The sequence below is a fragment of the Artibeus jamaicensis genome, unplaced genomic scaffold, assembly GCF_021234435.1.
Source record: "Artibeus jamaicensis isolate MK-2021 breed Jamaican fruit bat unplaced genomic scaffold, CSHL_Jam_final scaffold_369, whole genome shotgun sequence".
In the NCBI taxonomy this organism is placed as follows: domain Eukaryota; kingdom Metazoa; phylum Chordata; class Mammalia; order Chiroptera; family Phyllostomidae; genus Artibeus; species Artibeus jamaicensis.
This window is the reverse complement of record NW_026522042.1, coordinates 21,693,589-21,714,634: the sequence shown is the minus strand read 5'-3', so window position 1 is coordinate 21,714,634 and position 21,046 is coordinate 21,693,589. Positions and strand designations below refer to the sequence as shown.

The 21,046-nt window shown below is 34.6% G+C and overlaps 1 protein-coding gene across 1 annotated transcript in view; it reads right to left on the bottom strand.

Moving 5' to 3' along the window:
- Window positions 1-21,046, bottom strand: part of CDH18 (cadherin 18) — a 237,845-nt gene that overhangs the window by 177,904 nt on the left and 38,895 nt on the right. The window contains exon 2 of the mRNA XM_053657326.1: window positions 7,827-8,121. Coding sequence (XP_053513301.1) covers window positions 7,827-8,121 — 295 coding nt within the window. The remainder of the gene's footprint in view (window positions 1-7,826; window positions 8,122-21,046) is intronic.

Sequence of the window (21,046 nt, the reverse complement as noted above, 5' to 3'; positions counted from 1 at the left end):
AATATATGGCACGTACATTCTAACACAATGGGATTCTCTTGGGAAGTGACTACAAATTTAAAAAATACCATATTATCCAATTTATGATTCTCCTTTGAAATGTTTTTATTCTTTTATCTTGAATGTTTCCTAGCTCAGTGGATCTCAACTGAGAGCAATTTTGCGTCCCAGAGAGCATTTGGCAATGTCTGAATACATCATGCATGGTATGGCAGTGTGGGAAAGATGCTACTGGCATTTAGTGGGTAGAGACTGGGGGCTGTTAAACATCCCACAATGCACAAACCAGCCTCCACAGCAAGAAAGCATCCAGTCCAAGGTGTGAATAGTGGCAAGATTAAAAAACCCTGCCCTTGGGGATATGATTCCTTAGATAGTGGTTGAAATTACATGATGCAATTCAAACACATAAAAAAAACTTTAAAAACATGTATTGAAAAGCACTTCAGTTTATTTTGTATCTTTCTTTACTAAGTCATCCAGATTCCTGAAGATTTTGCTTGCTTAATACTACCCACTGACAAGAAATATGTAACCGCATTATGCTTTTCTCCCTGGCAATACAGCACACAGAAATTACTTGGAGGGATCCATGACCATTACAGTTACTTAGCACTATAGCTACACAAGAAATAATAATCTGATAAAAACTTGCACACCCAGGAAGTCTCTGTTCCTATCTTCTCTGGATTTTCATAGGATATCCTGCTAAGCTATAAAAGGGAATTCATCATTTGCATGATGATCCTATTCATTCTCCCTTAATACCACATGCATGCACACACATGTACACACAGGTACCCATAAGTAGGCAAGGAACTCACATGGAAGAGAGGAGTATTTTGCATCATTGCATTCTCTATGTGAAATGCCTTTTCTTTGTTTTTTTTTTTTTTTTTGTCCAACCAACAACCCCTTGTGCATTATGTTACATTTGTAGAGGACATCATTTGTGATCTGCCAGCTGGACCCTGTCCACTCTACAGTTTCCCTACATTTTGTTTACCAAACACCATCTTGACATTTTTTGTTTCTATGTCTGCAGACTGCTCACATTTAGGTCTTTGCTTTAACTACTGTTTTGTTACTAGCCGCCCTCCCAGTTCTCAGCACATGACAGACTTTCAATCCTTCTCCCTCTCTCCAGAAAAACTTAGAAAGATGCATGGAAAGAGAAAAGGTATATTTTTAATGATTTGATGATTCAAAACTCCATTAATGATTATATAATAGAAACAGTGATTTTATAAGGTATTGTGCTGTGGGAAATTATATTGCCATCTAACCACACTGTTAGCTTTTATCAGTATTAGAAACTGACATATCTTTACATTAAGGATTAATGCTATCTAAATTTTATTATTTTATCACAAATCCACATTTCACTTTTTATTATTTTATAAACAACACATATATGTATAGCTTTTAATAAAGAACAATATATTTTACTCGTAACAGATAAAGCCACAGCCTATTTTAAAAAGCAATCACCTTCACCTATATGTTCTTGTGTTTCCTTCACACATTTCTTGTGTATATCACACATATTCTGCAACACACACTTATTTTCTAAAATAAACTGAAGACTACTTCAAATGCAATTCTAAAACCCTTTTCTTATTGAAATAATAGAGCTTTCTGTATGACGTGCATACACATACAAATCCATTCATTTTAAGGCTTCATGGGGTATCTGTACATGTTTAAAGTGGCATTTATTTGAAAACTTCTTTATCAGTATACTTTGAATGTGCCTCCAATGTTTGACTATTTTAAACAATACTGCAGTGGGCACTCTTTTACATACAACTATCTTTCCACACCCAAGTGAGTGTACTTACAGAATAGTTCTCTGCATCTTTCTTTCTGCTGCATAAAATTCCTTTGTGTATAAATACCATAGTTTTTGATCCATTCATTTACTGATGGGCACTTAGGCTGTTTCCTGAACTTGACTATTGTAAATTGTTCTGCTATGAACATTAAGGTTCATAGGTTCTTTGGGATTGGTGTTTCAGGGATTTTAGGATACAATCCTAGCGGTGGAATTGCCGGGTTCAAAAGGCACTTCCATCTTTAGTATTCTGAGAAAATTCCATACTGTTTTCCATAATGCTTGCACCAGTCTGAAATCCCACTAACAGTGCACTAGGATTCCCTTTTCTCCACAACCTCTCCAACATTTGTTGTTTGTTGATTTGGTTATAATTGCCATTCTCAATGATATGAAGTACTATCCAATTGTGGTTTCAACTTGTCATCCCTCTGATGGTTAGCAATACTGAGCACCTTTTCATATGTCTCTGGACCCTCTGTATGTCCTCCTTGGAGAAGCATCTGTTTGGAGAAGAAACTGTACTTGAACAACAATAAAAGAAAAGTTCTTTACAATAGCAATTGTCCAACAAATGAATTTGTTCCTATTAAAAATATTAATAGATATTGCCAAATTCCCTTAAAACTATGAGAATGTACCCTTCTGCTAACAGTTCTGCATATTAACAATTTTTTGATTATTAAACCTGCACACTGTTGTACACTGGTATCTCTTCTCCTTTGTGGTTTCTTAAATCACTAGTAAAATTTGAGATTGTGGAGGGGATCATTAAGGTGTTTATTTTTTTCTTTGAATTGCCTACAAATTTAATTTCCCCAATTTAATTTGATTACAGTGTATTTTTTATTTTTAAAAGACCCTTTGTAGAACCCTCATACACTGTTGGTAGAATTATAAATTGTTAAATTTATAAATTATAAATTTTTGCATCCAGTATGGGAAATAGTGTGGAGGTTCTTCAAAACAGTAAAAATAGGACTAGCTTGTGATCCAGAAATTCCACTTCTGGGAATTTATCAGAAGAACATAAAAACACTAATTTCAAGAAGATATGTGCACCTGTATGTTAACTGCAGCATTGTTTATAGTAGTCAAGGTATGGACAAATACTAAGTGTTCATCAACAGATAAACAGACACAGACTGATGCACACACCCATACATACAACAACACATTACTCGAATGGGTCAACTGTAAGACCCTCCCTTCTCACTTAGTAAACTGTATGGGTTCCGGAACATCCACTTTTTTGTTGTAATTATTCAAAAAATACCTTGATCCAGATTTTAATTCTTAACAAATTAAAAAAGGAGAACTAAAAAGTAAAGCTATGCCTAGGTTAGAAACCTACTTTCATTTCTAACCAGTTCATTCATTCTAACTAGTTGCATTTCTCACCAAACATGCAATCTTGGACAAATTACTTAATTCTATGTATTGGTTTCATCCACTGTGCAACAAAGATCATTTGAACACTGCCCTCATGATGATGCAAGCATAAAATTATTGCAAACGGCAGACAGTGCTCACTAAATATTCCTTGGAGCTATTTCGGTGAACATTATCACAACTGCTGTGGCAACCTGCAGTCTCAGACCCTGACAAAACTAAGTCGTTGTTTTGTGGTGATCTATTTCAGATTTTCTGCAGAACTGAAAGTCTAAATTCAAAATGTGCAATCTCCTTTCATGCACAGATCGGGGCTTGTGTGGATACAATTGTCTCTAGAGTTTACGACAAGCATGATTTAAATATCCGCAAACTGTTAGCGACACCACAGGCAGAATGCACATTGCTGCCACAGCAAAATCAACCAGAATCATACTATGTAGTAGGGAGAGGGGAAAGGAGTGATGACTTCGTGTATTATTTGTAAATCAAGGCACTTAACAGAAAATGACATTGCTGTTTCTTAGCCGATGATGAAACTCTTCTCACTATTCCTTTGGATTCAGTAGTATTAGGTCCAAATCTTTGCTGAAACACAGAGTTCGCTGAAACATAGAATTTGTCCAAGTACCAGTTGAGCTTCAGTGTACTTGCACATATCTGAGATTGAGTGAAAGCGCTTAAGTAGAAAGAGATTTACTTTCTCAGGAAAGGCTTTGGGACAGGCAGGCCGGCGCTGGAGCATTAGTTCTGCCATAGCACCCTTCTTCCAGGCCCTATTATCTTTCTGCTTCGTCTCACTGAACAAGAGGCTTTGCTCCAGTGGTTTCCATCAGCTGCCGCATTTCTGAACCACTTCTGCGTTAGAGGCAGCAAAAAAGGAAAATGGAAGTGGCTGACATATGCGTGCCAGCTATGTCTTTTAGTCAGGGGATCTGTACCTTTCCTGGAAGCTCTCCCCTTACATCTTACCAGCCGGAATTAAGTCCCAGGGCCTCTCCTAGGTGAAAGGGAGTGATGGAAGATGAATGCCTAGCTGTGCATGCTGTCGCCCTCCTCAAAACTCAGTTATCTCAGTAACACTGAAGGGAAAGCTACCTGTTAGATACCTTACAGCATCTGCCTAAAGGCAATAAACCTGATCCTGTTATTTGTACCACATGCCATATTTTTGCACATATTCAGCAAGGCTGGCAAAAAACTAACTGTCCCAGATCAGCGGACACCTTGCCTCTCAGGACTGCACCACTCACTACCCTGGAATTATTATCCTGAACTCCGGTCGGTCTCATTCCCCGAAAGCCTTTACAGTGGAGGTAGGCCCTCTTTTCTGTAAAAGGCAGCACAAGAGATATTTTGCACTTTGTGAGTCAGTCCTTACAGCAACTTACTCCTCTGTCACAGCAGTACCCAGAGCACCACAGACAAGACTAAATGAATGGGAATGACTGTGCTCCAGAAAAACACTATTTATAAAAACAAATAGAAGCTGGATTTGTCTCCCTGCCACTGCTGGCTGGTCCCTGCACTGCTTTATTCCTGACTTGGTATTTCCAAAATTAGACTCAATGTAAGTATTATCTATTCTTAAGCACCCACTGTAAAGTGAGTTTCTCCTTGCACTTTTACATCACATTCTACAACTCACATTACAATGTGCATTAGATGCTATTATCACAATTTTAATGCATTTGTCTTTCCACGATACTGAATTCACACACACATTACGATTTCCAATGTTCAGCCAATAGCTTGCCATTGTTGCTTAGAACCATGACAGTAGAGAGACTTACAACCTATTCTCATGTTTTTTTTTTTCTCTACTACTTTTAGTATTAACTACTCCTTCAATCCCAGTAAAAATATTGGGAATACTGGCTGATTCCCATTTGTATCCTCCATTCCATGTCCTACATAAGGTTTGGAAATATCCTGACTTAGCCCTTTGTTCTCACACTACAGCCTTTTCTGCAACAGTTGCTTTGTGCTGCATGATTCCTAGACTGCGCAGCACCTTTTAACATCCTCAGATGTGCCCATTTACAATTAGCTCTGCTCATACAAAGACACACATACACACACTCACAATTTCAGAGCGCACGAATGATACCATTTTTCCTGACCTTGTCATTGTCTTTGACTCTGATTTCATGTAAACTATTTTCTCAAATAAGGTATAGACATTATATAGAAATGTTACAGCAATTCTAGATAAGGTACAGAAATTATATAGTTTCTGGCTTCTTTTTCAAATAACTTTGACCTTGACAGATGTAGGCTGTAAATGGTATTCAGATGTCAGCCACAGCCCAATATTTTAAAAGATAAATATGATGATGCCAGTATATATTTTTCTTAGTAGGAAATTTTGAAAAATCTAAAAATTTGTTATTTTTTTAAATTTTACATAGGTTTTACAAATTTTGCCAAGATTTACTTAGATTTGTTTTTTTTTATGTATAAATCCATTTTTGGAACTCAGAAAATCTAATAAACTTGTATATCTTCACCTAAGGAAGTATTATTCTTCCTCTCCTTCATCTGCTCTATTTTGATCTCTAGGAACACACTGTGTTCACACAATAATTCTAATAAACATACCTTCTGAGTCTCACCTTTTTCCCACAGTTTCCTTATTTTTGTATTTTTGCTCTCTGATTTTTACCGACTTCTTTTCATCTGGTATATTCTCAAGTTCCAGAACAATAGTTTGGGTCTTATCAGTGACTGTTCATGCCTCAATCCATACAGTGGTTTATTTTTGTTTACTTATAGAAATTCTGGCTTTGAGTTACACAAAATTCTTTGCAATGTCCTTAAAAACACTCGTTCTCTTATTACCCACCTCTCACTACACCGCCTTTCTTAGTAATATCTATTCTGTTTTTCTCTGTCTAGTGCGTTGACACTTTAGTATGTTTTGTTTTGTTTTATTTTCTTTATTGTGCTTTTTGGGGTCTTCTGTCACCCTTGGTAGGGTCTTACCAGTGGTTTTCTCACAAGTCATAGAGCTTTTAGCTTTTGTCAGACAGAAGGATGTCGGCAGATGTCCTTCTAGGACGCCTTTGACAAGGCATGTGGAGGAAACCTGTTTAGAGTTTCCACACAAACTCTCACCTGCCCAGGTTGAGTGTTGAGCTGTTTGGTTTTCCTTAGAAACCAATGAGCCTGAGGGACTCTGGGCCTCTCCCAGCTTCTCGGAGGCTGGATCCTGTTCTGTACTCATTTCTGGTCCAGGGGGAGCCAGTCTGGCAACTGCATTCCTCACTGAGACTCCAGTTGAAAAGGAGAACTTAGTCTCTCTTCCCACCCTGATTCTGCCACAGCTTTGGGAGCGCTCTGCCTAGCTCAAGAGAACATTAAGGTGGGCTGGAGTTGGGAAGGGAAGAAATCACAATCTTCCATTGAAAAACCCTATGCACAAGAGATGGGGGATATTAACAGAACTTATTGTGATGATCATTTCACAATAGTTGTAGGTCAACTCATTATTCCGTGTGTCTTAAACTTATCCAGAGCTGTAGGTCAAGAAATCTCAATAAAACTGGAAAAATTTCCCAAGTTGAAAAAAATAAGCTTATGTATGCATTTAATATACAGTGACTTAACTGATTATTATAATAAACTTACTTTACAATAACACTCATATATATGCAATAAACATGAGGTAAACATACCTACCTGGAACCTGTCCACTGTTTTTATCCAGACCATGTCTAATGTACATATTTTGGAAATAATCTTTACTCAAATAATATATTCTAAATCTAAGTGTTAAGTGTCATTAGTAGTCAAAAGTTATTATGACAGTTGAATTTTAATTATACTAGGAAATAAAATAAGATACCTAGACCACAGAATGTGTGATTAGTGGGAAAAAAGCAGATCTTCAGGGTGACCAGAGGCATAGATTATAATTTATTAACTGGAGTGTAAGCTTTTCATTCAGAAGAACTGGAGTTAATTTTTTCTTGGCCAATTAAATTACTACACATGTGAATTTAGAAAAGTTACTTTAGTGCTGTATGTTAGTTTGTACATTTTAAAAGTGGCCTTCAAAATATTTCACAGGGTTTTTTATATTTAGATATATATATAAGGTGCAAAAATGTTTAAGAGTATAGGTGAAGTCTTATTAATTACAGTAGCTATTACTTGTACTGTTAATATTGAGCAATGCTATTATAATTGAGTTATAAATTATAAGCTTAAACTACACAGCAAAACCTTTCCAATGTTATGTTGTCTTTCCCCACCTGTACAAATTGTTACCTTGAATGTGTTGGTATGTTCTTAACACTATACTAAAAAAATTGCATGATCAAAAAAGATGTCAATCAATAATTGCAAGTCTTACAAGTTCTGATAGTGTTTTCTTGAGAGAAGACCATTACTGACACACATTCATAAGTTAATTTCAATAAATATTATAATAACTGGAATCATCAGTCTTCAATACTTTAGGCCACAAAGAAGTATTAAAATATTTTGAACATTCTTAGAGCTTCTACACCCACACACAAATTATAATTGGTGTTCAAAGATTATTTCTGGAAACTCAAAAGTGTACTGAGTTGAGTAGAAAAGTGATGCGTCTTACCCATATCGGACATCTCAGGCACAGTCACAATATACGGTCCGTCTGTAAACTTTGGGGCATTGTCATTGATATCTTGCACTTTGATGATGAACTCGGACTCCGGTTCAAGAGGCTTGTTTGTCCGTCTGTCAATAGCCTGGGCATGAAGCACATAGTGGGTCTTCTGCTCTCTATCTAGGCTTTTTGTTGAGTGGATGTCACCTGTGGTATCATCAATGATAAATATGGTCCCAGCACCTTCTCCAGTGAGGATGTACTTGACAGACCCATCACCTTTGTCAGAATTGGAGTGCAGCTGCAAATACAAATGGAAGAATTTGACATGTATTATCGTCCAATCTACACAGTATCCTCTGCAAACCAGCTATTTGGTAAATCAATACTTGGTTTAATTATGACATTTTTCTACAATGTCTTGTGAGTCACTACAATAATTTACTTTCCTGATATTTTCCCACTTGCTATTAATATGGATATTTTATTATGATCTAAAGACACCCACTTATTGATTTAAGAGAAATTAATAATACTTATACAACAAAAACAATAGACCCTTGTTTTTACTCCACTAAATCAACATTTTAATACCTACATAGAATATAATTGGGAAAATAAATTACCAGTAAATTAGTTGGAAGAATGTTTTCATACATATAGAAAAAATATTTTTTTAAATTTAAATTTGGTATTCCATTTAAAACCTAAAATTATGAAAACTATGATAGTAAAACTGAGATTAAAGTCAGTTGTTAAAATTACCACAAAAAGTTCATGCTTGTCACAGGGACATTGATTTTAATTAAAATATTTTCTAAATAAATTGTTCAGTTTGAATTTAAAAAATCATGGTAGAATATTTTCTTTCTTTAAAGATTGAAAAAATTTAACTCAAAATTTCAACAGTAGTAAAGATTTAATCAATAAGTAGGCTCTGATTTTAATTGAGATACACTAGTAATGTTTTACTGAATAAAATTAAAATGATTGAATATTCTTTAAAGTGATATTAATTAGTTAAGTAATATTTTAGTAGAGAATAGGTTTTCTTTTTACTTTTTAAAAATATTTTTATTTATTTTTAGACAGAAGGGAAGAGAGGGAAAAAAAGAGGGAGAGAAACATAAATGTTTGCCTCTCATGCTCCCCACACCAGGAAACCTGGCCTACAACCCAGGCATATGCCCTGATTGGGAATCGAACCAGTGACCCTCTGCTTCACAGTCCAGTAAGCAATCCACTGAGCCACACCAGCCAGCATGAGAAGAGGTTTTCAATAAGAATGATAAATAACATTAAGATAATTTAACCCACTTTTTGTCATTTACACATCAGTAAATGCTTTCAGTTGTGTATACTTCATACTTATTATTCTACTATAACTTGTAACATCAAAACTCAGTGAAATGTACCCATGAGTGCCATCGCTACATTTCCAGCTGGGAACAACTGTAGTATTTTCTCAAATCACAACCATATCCTTGAAAAATTGTTTCTCCAAAGAGATTTGAACAGTTGCCCTTTATATGAAACCTTTTTGGTCACATAATCTTTACTAATTTTTCTCATTTCTGACACTTTGAAACATTGAAAAAACAAATAACAAACCCAAAACCTGTTCACACGGCATTTTGGTTTCTTGCCATAGTGAAGTGAAAATTTTCAAGGTTTACTTTAACATTTCTGAACTTTCAGAAGACGTTATTTAAGAAGATAAAATGTAGAACAAAAAGAAAATACAACATGAGGGAAGGACAATTTTTTAGGAAAATAAAGCCAACTGAAACAAAAATGATGGTATATCAGAAATAATTTTGCTTTTTAAAAACAGGAAATAAACAGGGCCAACATTTGAATGAGAATCACTCAGCAAGATGGAAAAAACTAAATCATTTCGTAACTGCATTTCGGGGACTCTTATAAAAAGAAAGAAAACATTTTAGCAAACTATGAACTCATAGTTTTCAAAGATTCACACTTCACTAGTAAATTAACTACTAAGAGAGCAGTGTAGAATGAGTTGCATGAAGACAGTTCTTATTATTAATTCTTATTAAAGTAAGACATTCTTATTATTAAAGTAATAAGAAATGAGATAAATATATTAGCTATTCTTATACTATATATAAATTATAAATCAATGTATTATTAAAATAACTAATCAAAAATGCTTTTAGGGGAAAATGGTACACTTTCTAACAAATGATTTCAGAAAGAAATAACAATGGTTACAAGTGACTCACCTTCAGGATAAATTTGCTTACTTTTCTACATTTTTAGTGATTTAACCTAAGATTTATTTTGCATTAAATGTTCCATAAGAAAAATATATTTATATTTAAAGGAGAAAAGGCTTATCTATGCAGACCTGAAACATAAGTACTTAAAATAAATAGTAAAGTTGTCAATCTAAAGTATCTATTGAAAAGACTATATACTCTATGCCATATATATATATATATATATATATATAATTTTAATAAGTAATTCGAATAAGAAGAAAATTCCAACACTTTTATTTCTTCAGATTTTAAGACTTGGGCCTGTTTCATATTCATATTTAGAATAAAAAAATCACTTAATCTAAATGCTTCAGAAATTATTTCTAATTTGAAAATAGATGTTCAATACAATTAGTTACTTGTAATTTAGTATTTATATTGTTGACTCACATAGTAAAAATTACATAAAAATATTATAAAATATATTTGGATTATATTAATTGTTGATAATACTCAGGTTAAGTGTTTGAATAACCATTTACATGATTTTTAGATGACCATTTTACTAATGGATTGTTTAAACTCTCAGCTGTTCTTTTCAAATCTTAAAATGATTAGTTCCATGTAACACCAATGGGAAACCACCACAGGAACATTTAGTCAATTGATTAATAGTTTATATGATTTGATGATAAGTACTGTATTTCGCTATGTATAATGTGCACTTTTTTGCCCAAATTTTTGAGGGAAAAATAAGGATGTGCATTAAACATGAGTAGTACTAATTCTCTGTCTATATGAATATTTTAAATTATTTTATTCATTCTTATGCATTAAAATGTAATTTAGAAAGCAGTAAGGATATCTATATGAAAAATATTACCCTGAAATATGATAATCAGTTTTGTTTCTAAATACAAATAAATAAAATTTTTAATTAAAAATAAAAAAGAAGGATTTTTTTTTCCCTGAAAGTTTGGGACAAAAACATGGGTGTGCATCATACACAGGAGTATATGATACAGGGCAAAATCTGGCATCTGTGAAGCAACAACATGATGTATTTTCAGGATTACTTCCTTGCTACCATACCCGTTCTCAAATATTCAGTTCTTTCTCAACATAGAGTCTGTGTCAGAGGTGAAGCCTGAGAGAAACATTGGCTGTTTTCTTGTTTGGTTTAATAAGTGGTCTTAAGCTCTGTGAATAGCACGTGTTTTGTGTTAGATTTTGTAATGCAAGACATGATGGATGAGTGAGTTTAGTGAGTGAATGAATGAATGAATAATAAATAAGTGAGCAGTAATGGTAGTATTACAGATAAAAAAATTAAAACATGGAGAGAAGGCTTTTCTTTTTGGAGGGAATAAAGAGAGAATCTATTTGCCTAGCTCTGTAATTTTTTTCTCTCCCATTAGTCAGTGTTGTGTCCAAATCTGAAAGAAGAAGGCGCAAACTCTGGCCATGCACTAGGTTGGCCTGGCTGGGCACAGTCAAGGGTAGAAGGCTTGGCATTCTCATGGGAAGTGACTGGTTTTCTCCTGACAGAGGACTGAGAAGACCCCGGCAAACCCATTTGGAATGGCAGTTTCAGAAGTGGGCTAAAGTACAAATAATCGGGCAACACAGATAACTGGAAAGAATTGTGTATATCCTTGAATTAAACATCAATAAGACACCAAATGAAAGGGGCTGGAAGTAGAGCATGTGCTGTGGCATTACTCCAGATATATATGTATGGGACTGATTTAGTAAAGTATTGCATTGAGTTTAACTAGCTGCTATATTCTTCAAGAGCTTTTCTTTATTTTACATTGACTTACGTGAAAATATTTAAAATATTATGTTGATATGAGTCATTTATAATGAACCCTTTTTAGCAGACAGTTTAGAAAGGCTACTGAGAGCAGAGACAGGCTCTCACCATAGTCTACAGTGGTGGGAATAAACTGAGAGTCGTGAGATTGTGCAACATGACTGCTATTTTTGTTCTGGACCGATGTCACAGTGCTGCAAAGCAAGAGTAGATAACCTCTGCATAACAGATCACATATCAATGTGAGGTCAATCACCTGCTCTTTAGAGAACAGAAAAGGTTAGGAGAGTGAAGAAGAGACAATGAAAGGAAAATGTAGTCACCTAAATAAGGCAGAATGACTATTTCTCTGACATTAATAAATTAACTTTCTTAGTGTTTACTAGTAACCTATGGCATTTAGGAAGCTAGTGTAACTCACATGATTTCCCTTTAAAAACTTTCCCTTTATTTATCTTGAGCCACATTAGGATCAGGAGCCACAAGTTCAGAGCTTTCAGTCTAATGAAGAATTCCTCATGAAGATGATATTCTATCTCTTAGGAAACAATAACTTTAAAAGGTTAAAAAGATGGTGGTAGAGCAATTAATTTTAAAAGTTGCTTTTAGCTAGGACTTCAAGCTATGCTAAAAAGATAGCTCATTGACTTAAATCTATATTATGGACTCCATAATTTATGTACATTTTTAAGAGTAGGAATTTATGTTGACCACATTCCAGTGGAAGCCATACATAAATTCAGAAATAGTATATAGTATTCCTACTATTATCATTTTTCCAACACATAAAATACAAGTGATTCAGGGTGAAAGAAATGTGAGGATTATAAAATGACATCATTAAAATTTATATATTCTTCATTCCAGAAAGTGTTATATTTTAGTGAGACTATAAGCAGATGGAACAAAGCCCAACTGAACTATTAATAAGTAATTGATGTGGAAAAAAAAACTATATCAAGTAATAACAGTACCATGGCCACTGAAACATGGCCATGTCATGCTAAAAAAAGCCATGAATAAGCATGCATTTTAAATTTGAACAATTAATATGTAAAAGGTTGTGATAAAATGATGTCAATAAAACACTTTGACCACAAAGCTCATGCTAATCAATTAAAAGGTTAGGATACTACCTAAGTGTATGGGTGTAAGTAATGCAATTGTTTAACAAAAAACATCAGAGGTCTTTGCAAAAGTGTTGAATTTTAGTTTTTAGCTTTTCGCTTCTTTATGAGTATTTCTACAATATTTTGTAAATGAGAAGGAAGAGAGAAAGAGGAGTGAGAGGAGGGAAAGAGGGGTCAAACAGACATTTGTTTGACTTTCTTATCCCCTGAATCCCAGATCAGGAATATGAGTGTGCTTGTTTCTGTTACTTGCCGCTGAGCTGTTCCAAAACACAACAGCCCGATGAGTGAGTGATGTCCACAAAGTCTGGTTTGCAGTAGCTCTGCTCAGCTCCTCTAGACTTATGCCTGTTTTGGAATCAACCACCACTTATTTGGACTTCCTATTTTTCTGCCGCCTCCTATTTTTCTCAGCCTTATTGTCTTTTACAAAGAGCCCAGCCTCCTTTTTCATCAGATGCCCACAGTTGAACAGCTTCAGTTTTGTCATTTTTGCCACCAGTGATGTTTCGATGTTTCAGGCTTAATTTGCTCTAGGACTCACTTGTTTGTCTTCCATGGTTGTCCAAGGAACCTGTAGAGCTCTCTTCCAACACTGTATTTAAAATGAATCGTATATTTTTTCCTTTCAGCTTTTACCACTGTCAAACATTTGCATGTATACATAGTAATTGAGAGTACAAGGGTGTGGATGATTGTAGACTTGGCCTCTGATGGTGTAAGATGAAAAGTGAAGTATCCTGAAGTTTGAAGTTTTCGTAACCCCGCACACACTACCTTTGCTTTAGAGAGCCCCACCAGGTGTGCCACGTATGTGGGCACTGGAGGAGACAATCAATAGTTGAGAAATCACTACTGGTTGTTGAGAAACCTCAAAAAGAGACCAATCAATTGAGATTAGAGTGATCTCTATAAGGAACAAGAATACCTATCCTCTATAAAAATGTGTGTCTGCTTTTACCTCTCAACCAGGGCCTGATTGAGAAAAAGGGACTTCTAGCAGCTATTTTTAAAGAAAAAATCTCAAGAGTGTACTAAACATTGCTACAGTTCCAGAAAAATCCTGGCCTAAACCATTGCTCATATATTAAGGCATATTATGATTTCATCCCCATTAAAACTCTGCTACTACTATTTGTTTTAGCCTTTTTTTTTAAAATTAAGAAAGCAGTAATTACATACAGAGGGAGAGGGGAGGAAGATGAGGAAAGAATTGGATGGCTTCAATTCTTTTGGAGATTCATCTGACAATAAAACAAAAGGTGATCGTTTGACCACACAATCACTTTTAAAAGTCTATTCATTCCCCCCCAAAAAATTTTGGAGCAGCCACCATATCCCATTGATGGTGCTCAATACTTGGACACATCACAGAACAGAAGCCCCCTGGCCTGGTTGAGCCTACATTTGTTCCAATGGGGAGCCACGAACAGTAAGCAGAAAACAATAGTGAAAGAGAACAAATTAAGAAGACTGTACATTCCAGATGTTAAAACTCACTACAAACCATGATCGAGGCCATTGGGGATTTGAGGTAAAGATCAATGGATTAGAAATAAAAGTTCAGAAATAAACCCATATTTTTATTGCTAATTGATTTCAATATGTTCCAAGAAAATGTGATGAAAGAAGGAATAACATTTCAATAAATTTAGAGGAGACCATGGAGTATTTGTATAGATCCCAAGCTGACGTGATATACAAAATTAACTTAAAATGGATTAACTAATAACTAAATAAATGAGATAAAACTAGAACATTCTTAGAAGAAACACAGGTATAAGTCTTTGTTATATTAGGATAGGTAATGTTCTAGAGTTTTGACAGCAAACACTAACAACCAAAATAGTTCTTAAGTTGAATTTAAACTCTTGTGCTTCAAAATATACTTTCAGTAAAGTAAAAAAATTTAGAGTGGGAGAAAATATTTACAAACCACATACTTGATAAGGGCTTAGTATCTAGAATTTATTAATATACATACAACTCAACAATAAGGTAAAGAGTAGCCCCACTGAAAATGAACAAGGAATAGAATTCATATTTATCAAAAGAAGATATAAGAATAACCAGTAAGTAAGTCTAACCAATAAGTAAATCAAAAGGTGATCAACAGCACCACTAGCCATTAGTAAAATACACGCTAATATCGCAGGGTACCACCCCCTCAGGAATGGCTAATATTTAATAGAAAACATCAAGTGGATTTCAACAAAGTTTCTAATATGACAATAACTTAATGGAGCGATATGATTTAATAGAAACACTTTTTTTTTAATTCTAGGAAAAGTGGCTGATGAATCCCTAAAATTCCAACAGAAGGACCTAAGCTGGGAAAACTACTCAGGTAGAAATATATCCTAACTTTCATGTTTTAAAAAAAATGATAGAGACTGCAGGAAATAAAAAGAGATGGATTGATATTTTTTCCAGGTTTTGTGAAATAATCAAGAAATTTATACAATTGACCTGACTGGGTTTAAAAGTTTCTGTGGATCATTCAATGCTTTCAATCTCAAATGTTGTCCTTCTTGAATACATATTGGTTTCCCTCTACCTTACCATTTTTTTCTCGTGGCAAATGACATGTCTGCTGTTATGCAGGACTACAGACCAAGAATTATTCTCAAGGATACATGTTTATATCAAAGGACCTATATTTAGAGGGCCTCATCCACACCTTGAATGCAGCATTAATCTTATTTTACAGGAAAAAAAAATAGATGTTGTGGGTGTGAAATACATTAAGGGAAAATAATTCCGGATTATCCCATTGTGCCCAATATACTCAAGTGTTCTTATAAGAAAAAAAGAGAGACAGGAGAGTCAGAGAAAAACGTACGACCATAGAAGCATAAATGACAGGGAATAAGGAAAAGAAGGATGGAGGGGGAATGAGGAAAAGAATTTGATCGATTAGATTAGATATTTTATGCAGTTTGCTTTAAAGACTGAAGAACTGGCTACAACCAAGAAAAGCAAGCAGCTTCTAGAAACTGGAAACAAAACTGTATCTTTCCTAGAGATGCATGAAGCCCTGTTTATGCCTGATTTTAAGACATGGGGACTCCAGAACTGTTCGTAAACTTGTGCTATTTAAGCCACTAAGTGTGTGATGATGTGTTATAGCAGCACTAGGAAAATGACATAATTGCGTATATCATACATCCTGCTAAAAGCCTAACACATAGTGTCTTACATTAATTCTATGAGGTAGACATTATTAATATTGTCCCTATGTATTTTAAATGGACAAAGTGAACATTGTTGTTAGTTAATTTTACTAAGGTAAAAAACTATTAAGTAATAGATGTTGGATTTGAGCCCCTCTAAATTTAATTTTGGAACCTGGAAACATGGGTACTCTAGCCAAATACTTTATTGCATACATTTAAACATAGTTATTGGAAAGTTTAAATGTGCAAAATTGTAGATACAATTTCACATCTTTTGTAATAGTAATACATTAAATCACCAAATTTAAGATTAAACATTAACTATATATCTTTTCATTAATACCAACAATTGTTGTACAACGGTTCTATTTCCCGATATTCATGTTCATAAGTTTGTATAATTTATATAGATATTATCTATATACACGATTGTAAACTAGAAATAAGTAACTATTGCGTCTGCTTCATATTTCAGCAGCTACATATTAAACATGTACAGAGCATCAAGGTCCAGGTAATGGATAAGAAGCCAAATTCAAGGACAAAATCAAAATGGAATTCATGCTTAAGTTCTAGAGCGTACAGGGGGGGAAAAAGAAGAGATCAGGTCAGGAGAAGCTGAAGGGAGGTCATGTCCTTGAGCAGCATGACAAAGAAATTAAAGGTTTTATTAAAAAAAGAAGAAGAAAGTATGCAATAAGGGAGACAGAGAGACAGAGAGAGAGGGACAGAGAGCATACAAATAACCAAAGCAGAATTGAATTGTAGAAGTATAAAACGATGTGGAATTTAATTCAAAAAAGACTATAAAAAACCTGACAAGAGGTTACACCAAAAATAAAAAAAATGTTTTACTTGAAACCCAGAGACACATAGGAAATATTAAAATAAAAATAAACAAAAGAAGCCAGACAAATTAAAGTACATTCTGCATGATGCCCTGTGTACAAACAGGAACAAATGCATGGAGTCTATAGGACAGAAAGCAAATGCACAGTTGCCTGGAGTGGTGGCAGAGCACAGATGGGAAAGCGGCCCACGTGGCATGAGCACACTCTTGGGGCACCGAGTATCTCCATCTCCTTGACTGTGTACACATGTGACAAATTTTATAAAATCTCAAGCTTTAAATGTGTATATTTTATTATATTCCATTTACATGTATAAACAAAAGAGAGAAACAAGCATCCATGGGGCCATGTACCACTCACATTTAAGAAAAAATATAGCTTATAACTCAGTAAACACCCATTCATTCTTTTATTTAATTGGTCATCATTGGCCTATTCTTCCATTTATTTAATTATACATTTAATAACACTTTTTACTTATTTATTAAATTATATATTTGTTAAATAAGTGAAAAAACAATATTGGGTGTGCACTCTGTAGTCTTCTATGTTCTCAGTATGTTGCATTGAACAAAAGAGATGATCTGGCCTCAAATAACCTTCGTGCTTATGGACAAACATAAATAAGGATACTAATTTTCCACAAGCACCAGCAAGTATAATACTGGCAAGTGTTCTGAGTAACTGCTATTCCGTACTCTGCAATAAATATTATTAAATCATTGTTTTTCATGGTTGCACTATATGAGATTGATTTTGCATGGAAGCCTCTGCTGTTACTCCGTACCAGCTGTAAAGCTGGGCTTAGAAAACTTTTTTCTGTTAAAAAAAATCACCTTTCATTAGTGGAGAAAGTCAAACTCACAAGCAATTTTGGATGGAAACCCAAAAGACACAGTGGACATTGCAAAAGACAGAGAACTAATTGTGACCCGGTTTCCATATGTTTCTCAGGGACTCTAGAGCCAAATGGGTTCATCTCAATGCTGGCATCTCCTTCCTGGTCACGGGTGTGTAAGGAAAGAACCCCGCTCCTCTTTCTTTCCTGGGTTATGCAAATGTCCCTCCTCTTTCCACGGCCTTACACTGTCTCCCACGGGCTGCGTAACAAAATTTTGTCCCTGTACATACAAAAGATGTTCCCCCTGTGACTAGGAATAAAAGACCATGTCCATGTTTACAGTAAAATTATATATGTACTTTAATAATTAATATTTTAAGGCAGTTACTATACTATTAATAGAGGGGAAACTAAGCTACACAAAATTAATCTGAAACATATAAGACATAAAATTAAAACCTAACATCAATTCAAATAAAAGATTCTGAAATATCAAAATGCATCATCTCAACTTTTATAAGATAATATTACTAAATAGAAGTTGAATACCCTTAGCTATTTAATTTAAATATAAAACCACTGTACATTATATTTTTCTTTTTATCTAATATGGAAAAATTATGTCAGGAAGATGAAGAAAATTTATTAAGGTCATTGTTTTAACTAGAGAATAAATTGCTGTAACAAACGGATAGCGATAAAGTACAATATAAGCTAAATTCCGTCTCTCATTGAATCCATGGGTAATATATTACCAGCAAGGCAGTTCTGCCATCTTCAATTAACAGCTTTCCCCGTTGGGTCCAGATTTTCATTCTTGCTTTGGCATGTCCCGAACAAGGGAGCAAATAGAGAAACTAAAAGGCATGCGTGCAGTTTTCTCATAAAGGGCCTGTATCAACGCTGTGAATAGTACACTAACATGCAGCATGTTAAAATGTAATCGTGGCCACACATGCTTCAAAGAGTCCAGGATAAAGTGTTTTGGGGCTGGTAAGGGAATGTTTGCATCACTCAAATGTACAGCAGAGGATTATATATTAGGGTATGGCTAGCATACTAAGCTCATAGTCATATAACCAGTGATGTGTGGCTCATAGAATTAAATGCTTGTTTGATTTAAAAACTCAAGTTCTTTTTGCCTCACACTATGGCACAGACTAAAAGAATTAGTCCATTTCTTCCTGCATGACTTGTCAAATACAGGTGTTTTCATAAGAATGATTTTATATATGTAACCTTCTTAGTTTAACAAACTCTTAAAGGAGACCTTCTTAGCTACTTACCAAATTATGGGATGAAAATAAAGCAGTGTCTATTTAGTCCTGTATATTGGCCTTTCTCTGTGGAAGAATGTTGGGACTGGGTCTTTGGCATTTGAAAGTAAATGAGCAGAGGAGGGAACAAATTACAAATCCCTGCTGCTTTGAAATAATAATAATACGCCCTGGCAGGTGTGGTTCAGTGGATCGAGCTCCAGCCTGCAAACCCAACAGTCTCTGGTTCTGTTCCCAGTCAGGGCACATGCCTGAGTTGCGAGCCAGGTCTCCAGAAGGGGGCGCATGAGAAGCAACTACTCACTGATGTTTTCCCCCTTCTCTTTCTGCTAATGGGCACAGAATTTCTTTTTGGAATGAATAAAATGTTATAAAATTGATTGTGATGATAGATGCAAATCTCTCTGAATACACTAAAAACATTAAATTATGCATTGTAAATTGGTGAATTATATAGAATGTGAGTTTTATTTCAATAAGCTGTTAAAAATACTTTGGGAACATAAACAGTAATTTTATTCCCTTGATGGCATGTTTCACAGCTATGAAATTGAAGAATAACTTAATTTAACTTAACAGCTTTAATTCTAGTTAAATTAAATATTGTGAGCAGCCCTGGCTGATGTGGCTCAATGGATTGAGTGCTGGCCTGAGAACCAAAGAGTGGCTGGTTCAATTCCCAGTCAGGGCACATGCCCGGGCTGCAGTGTATGTACCCAGTAGAGGGCGTGTGAGAAGCAACCACACATTGATGTTTCTCTCCCTCTCTTTCTCCCTTCTTTCCCCTCTCACTAAAAATAAATAAATGCATTTTTTAAAAAAAGCAAACAAAATAATAATAATAGCAATTTTCTACTTAATTCTCAATATATAACCATGGTTATTAATTTTTAACCATCTATTAAAGTTAACCAAATCTTCATGTACCACTTTCAGTTTCATAAATACAGAAGATGTTCATCACATTACTGAATATAGTTTTCAAAACCAAACTCACATGCTTTATTAGGTCTTGAGCTTAATCGTAAAAAATAATATCTATGTGTTTTCTTGTCAATAAAAAGTGACAATGAATCCTTCTTAGGCCAGCATTTTTCCTAATATGACTTTCTCATTCTTTGTAAATAAATAGAGTATCTCTTGTCACAAGCTGTTTTTATTCTGATTTTATCTGATATAAAATTATGTTGTCACTATTTTCTAAATTTTTTCATGAAATATTTAAATATATCTTTTTAGTTCTACAATGAAATAAAACTTTATCTTGGCAATCTTTTACATTGTTTCTAGATAAATTTTTATTTGTTTGTTTGTTTGTTTTTTCATGGTTATCTAATCTCCCAAATAGCAGAACATAGCAGCCTGATTTATGTTGACTCTTTTCATTTAAGCTTCAATAAGTTCCCTGAAGAGTAAAAGGATTTTCCATCACCAGCTGCGAATTCGCTAGAGAAAAAATTTACTAACTTTTCTTTCTAGTTTTACTGTAATCTTTCTTTCTTTGATATTTTCTATGTGGCAACACATTCTAGATTGTAAATGATGCTTCCTAAATTAAAATATGGGTTATAGTCACTCTCAAGTCACATATTTTTTTGCAGGTGGCATTTCACATTGACTTAAATTTGTAATGTTGATAGACAAAAAAAAAAAAGCTACTTTGTTACTGTATCTTGGTTTAACAGTGTCCCGTGTATCTGGGACATGGGATCATGTAGCATTTAAAAAAATTATTGTTGTTCAATTACAGCAGTCCCCATTTCCCCCCAATACCCCCCCATTACCTTCACCTGCCCTACCCACCCCCCACTTCTCCCATTCAATCCTCCTTGTCCATTGTCTTTGCCCAGGGGTTTTACACATGTTCCTTGACTTGACCCTTCTCCTTCTTTCCTCCATTACCCCCCTCC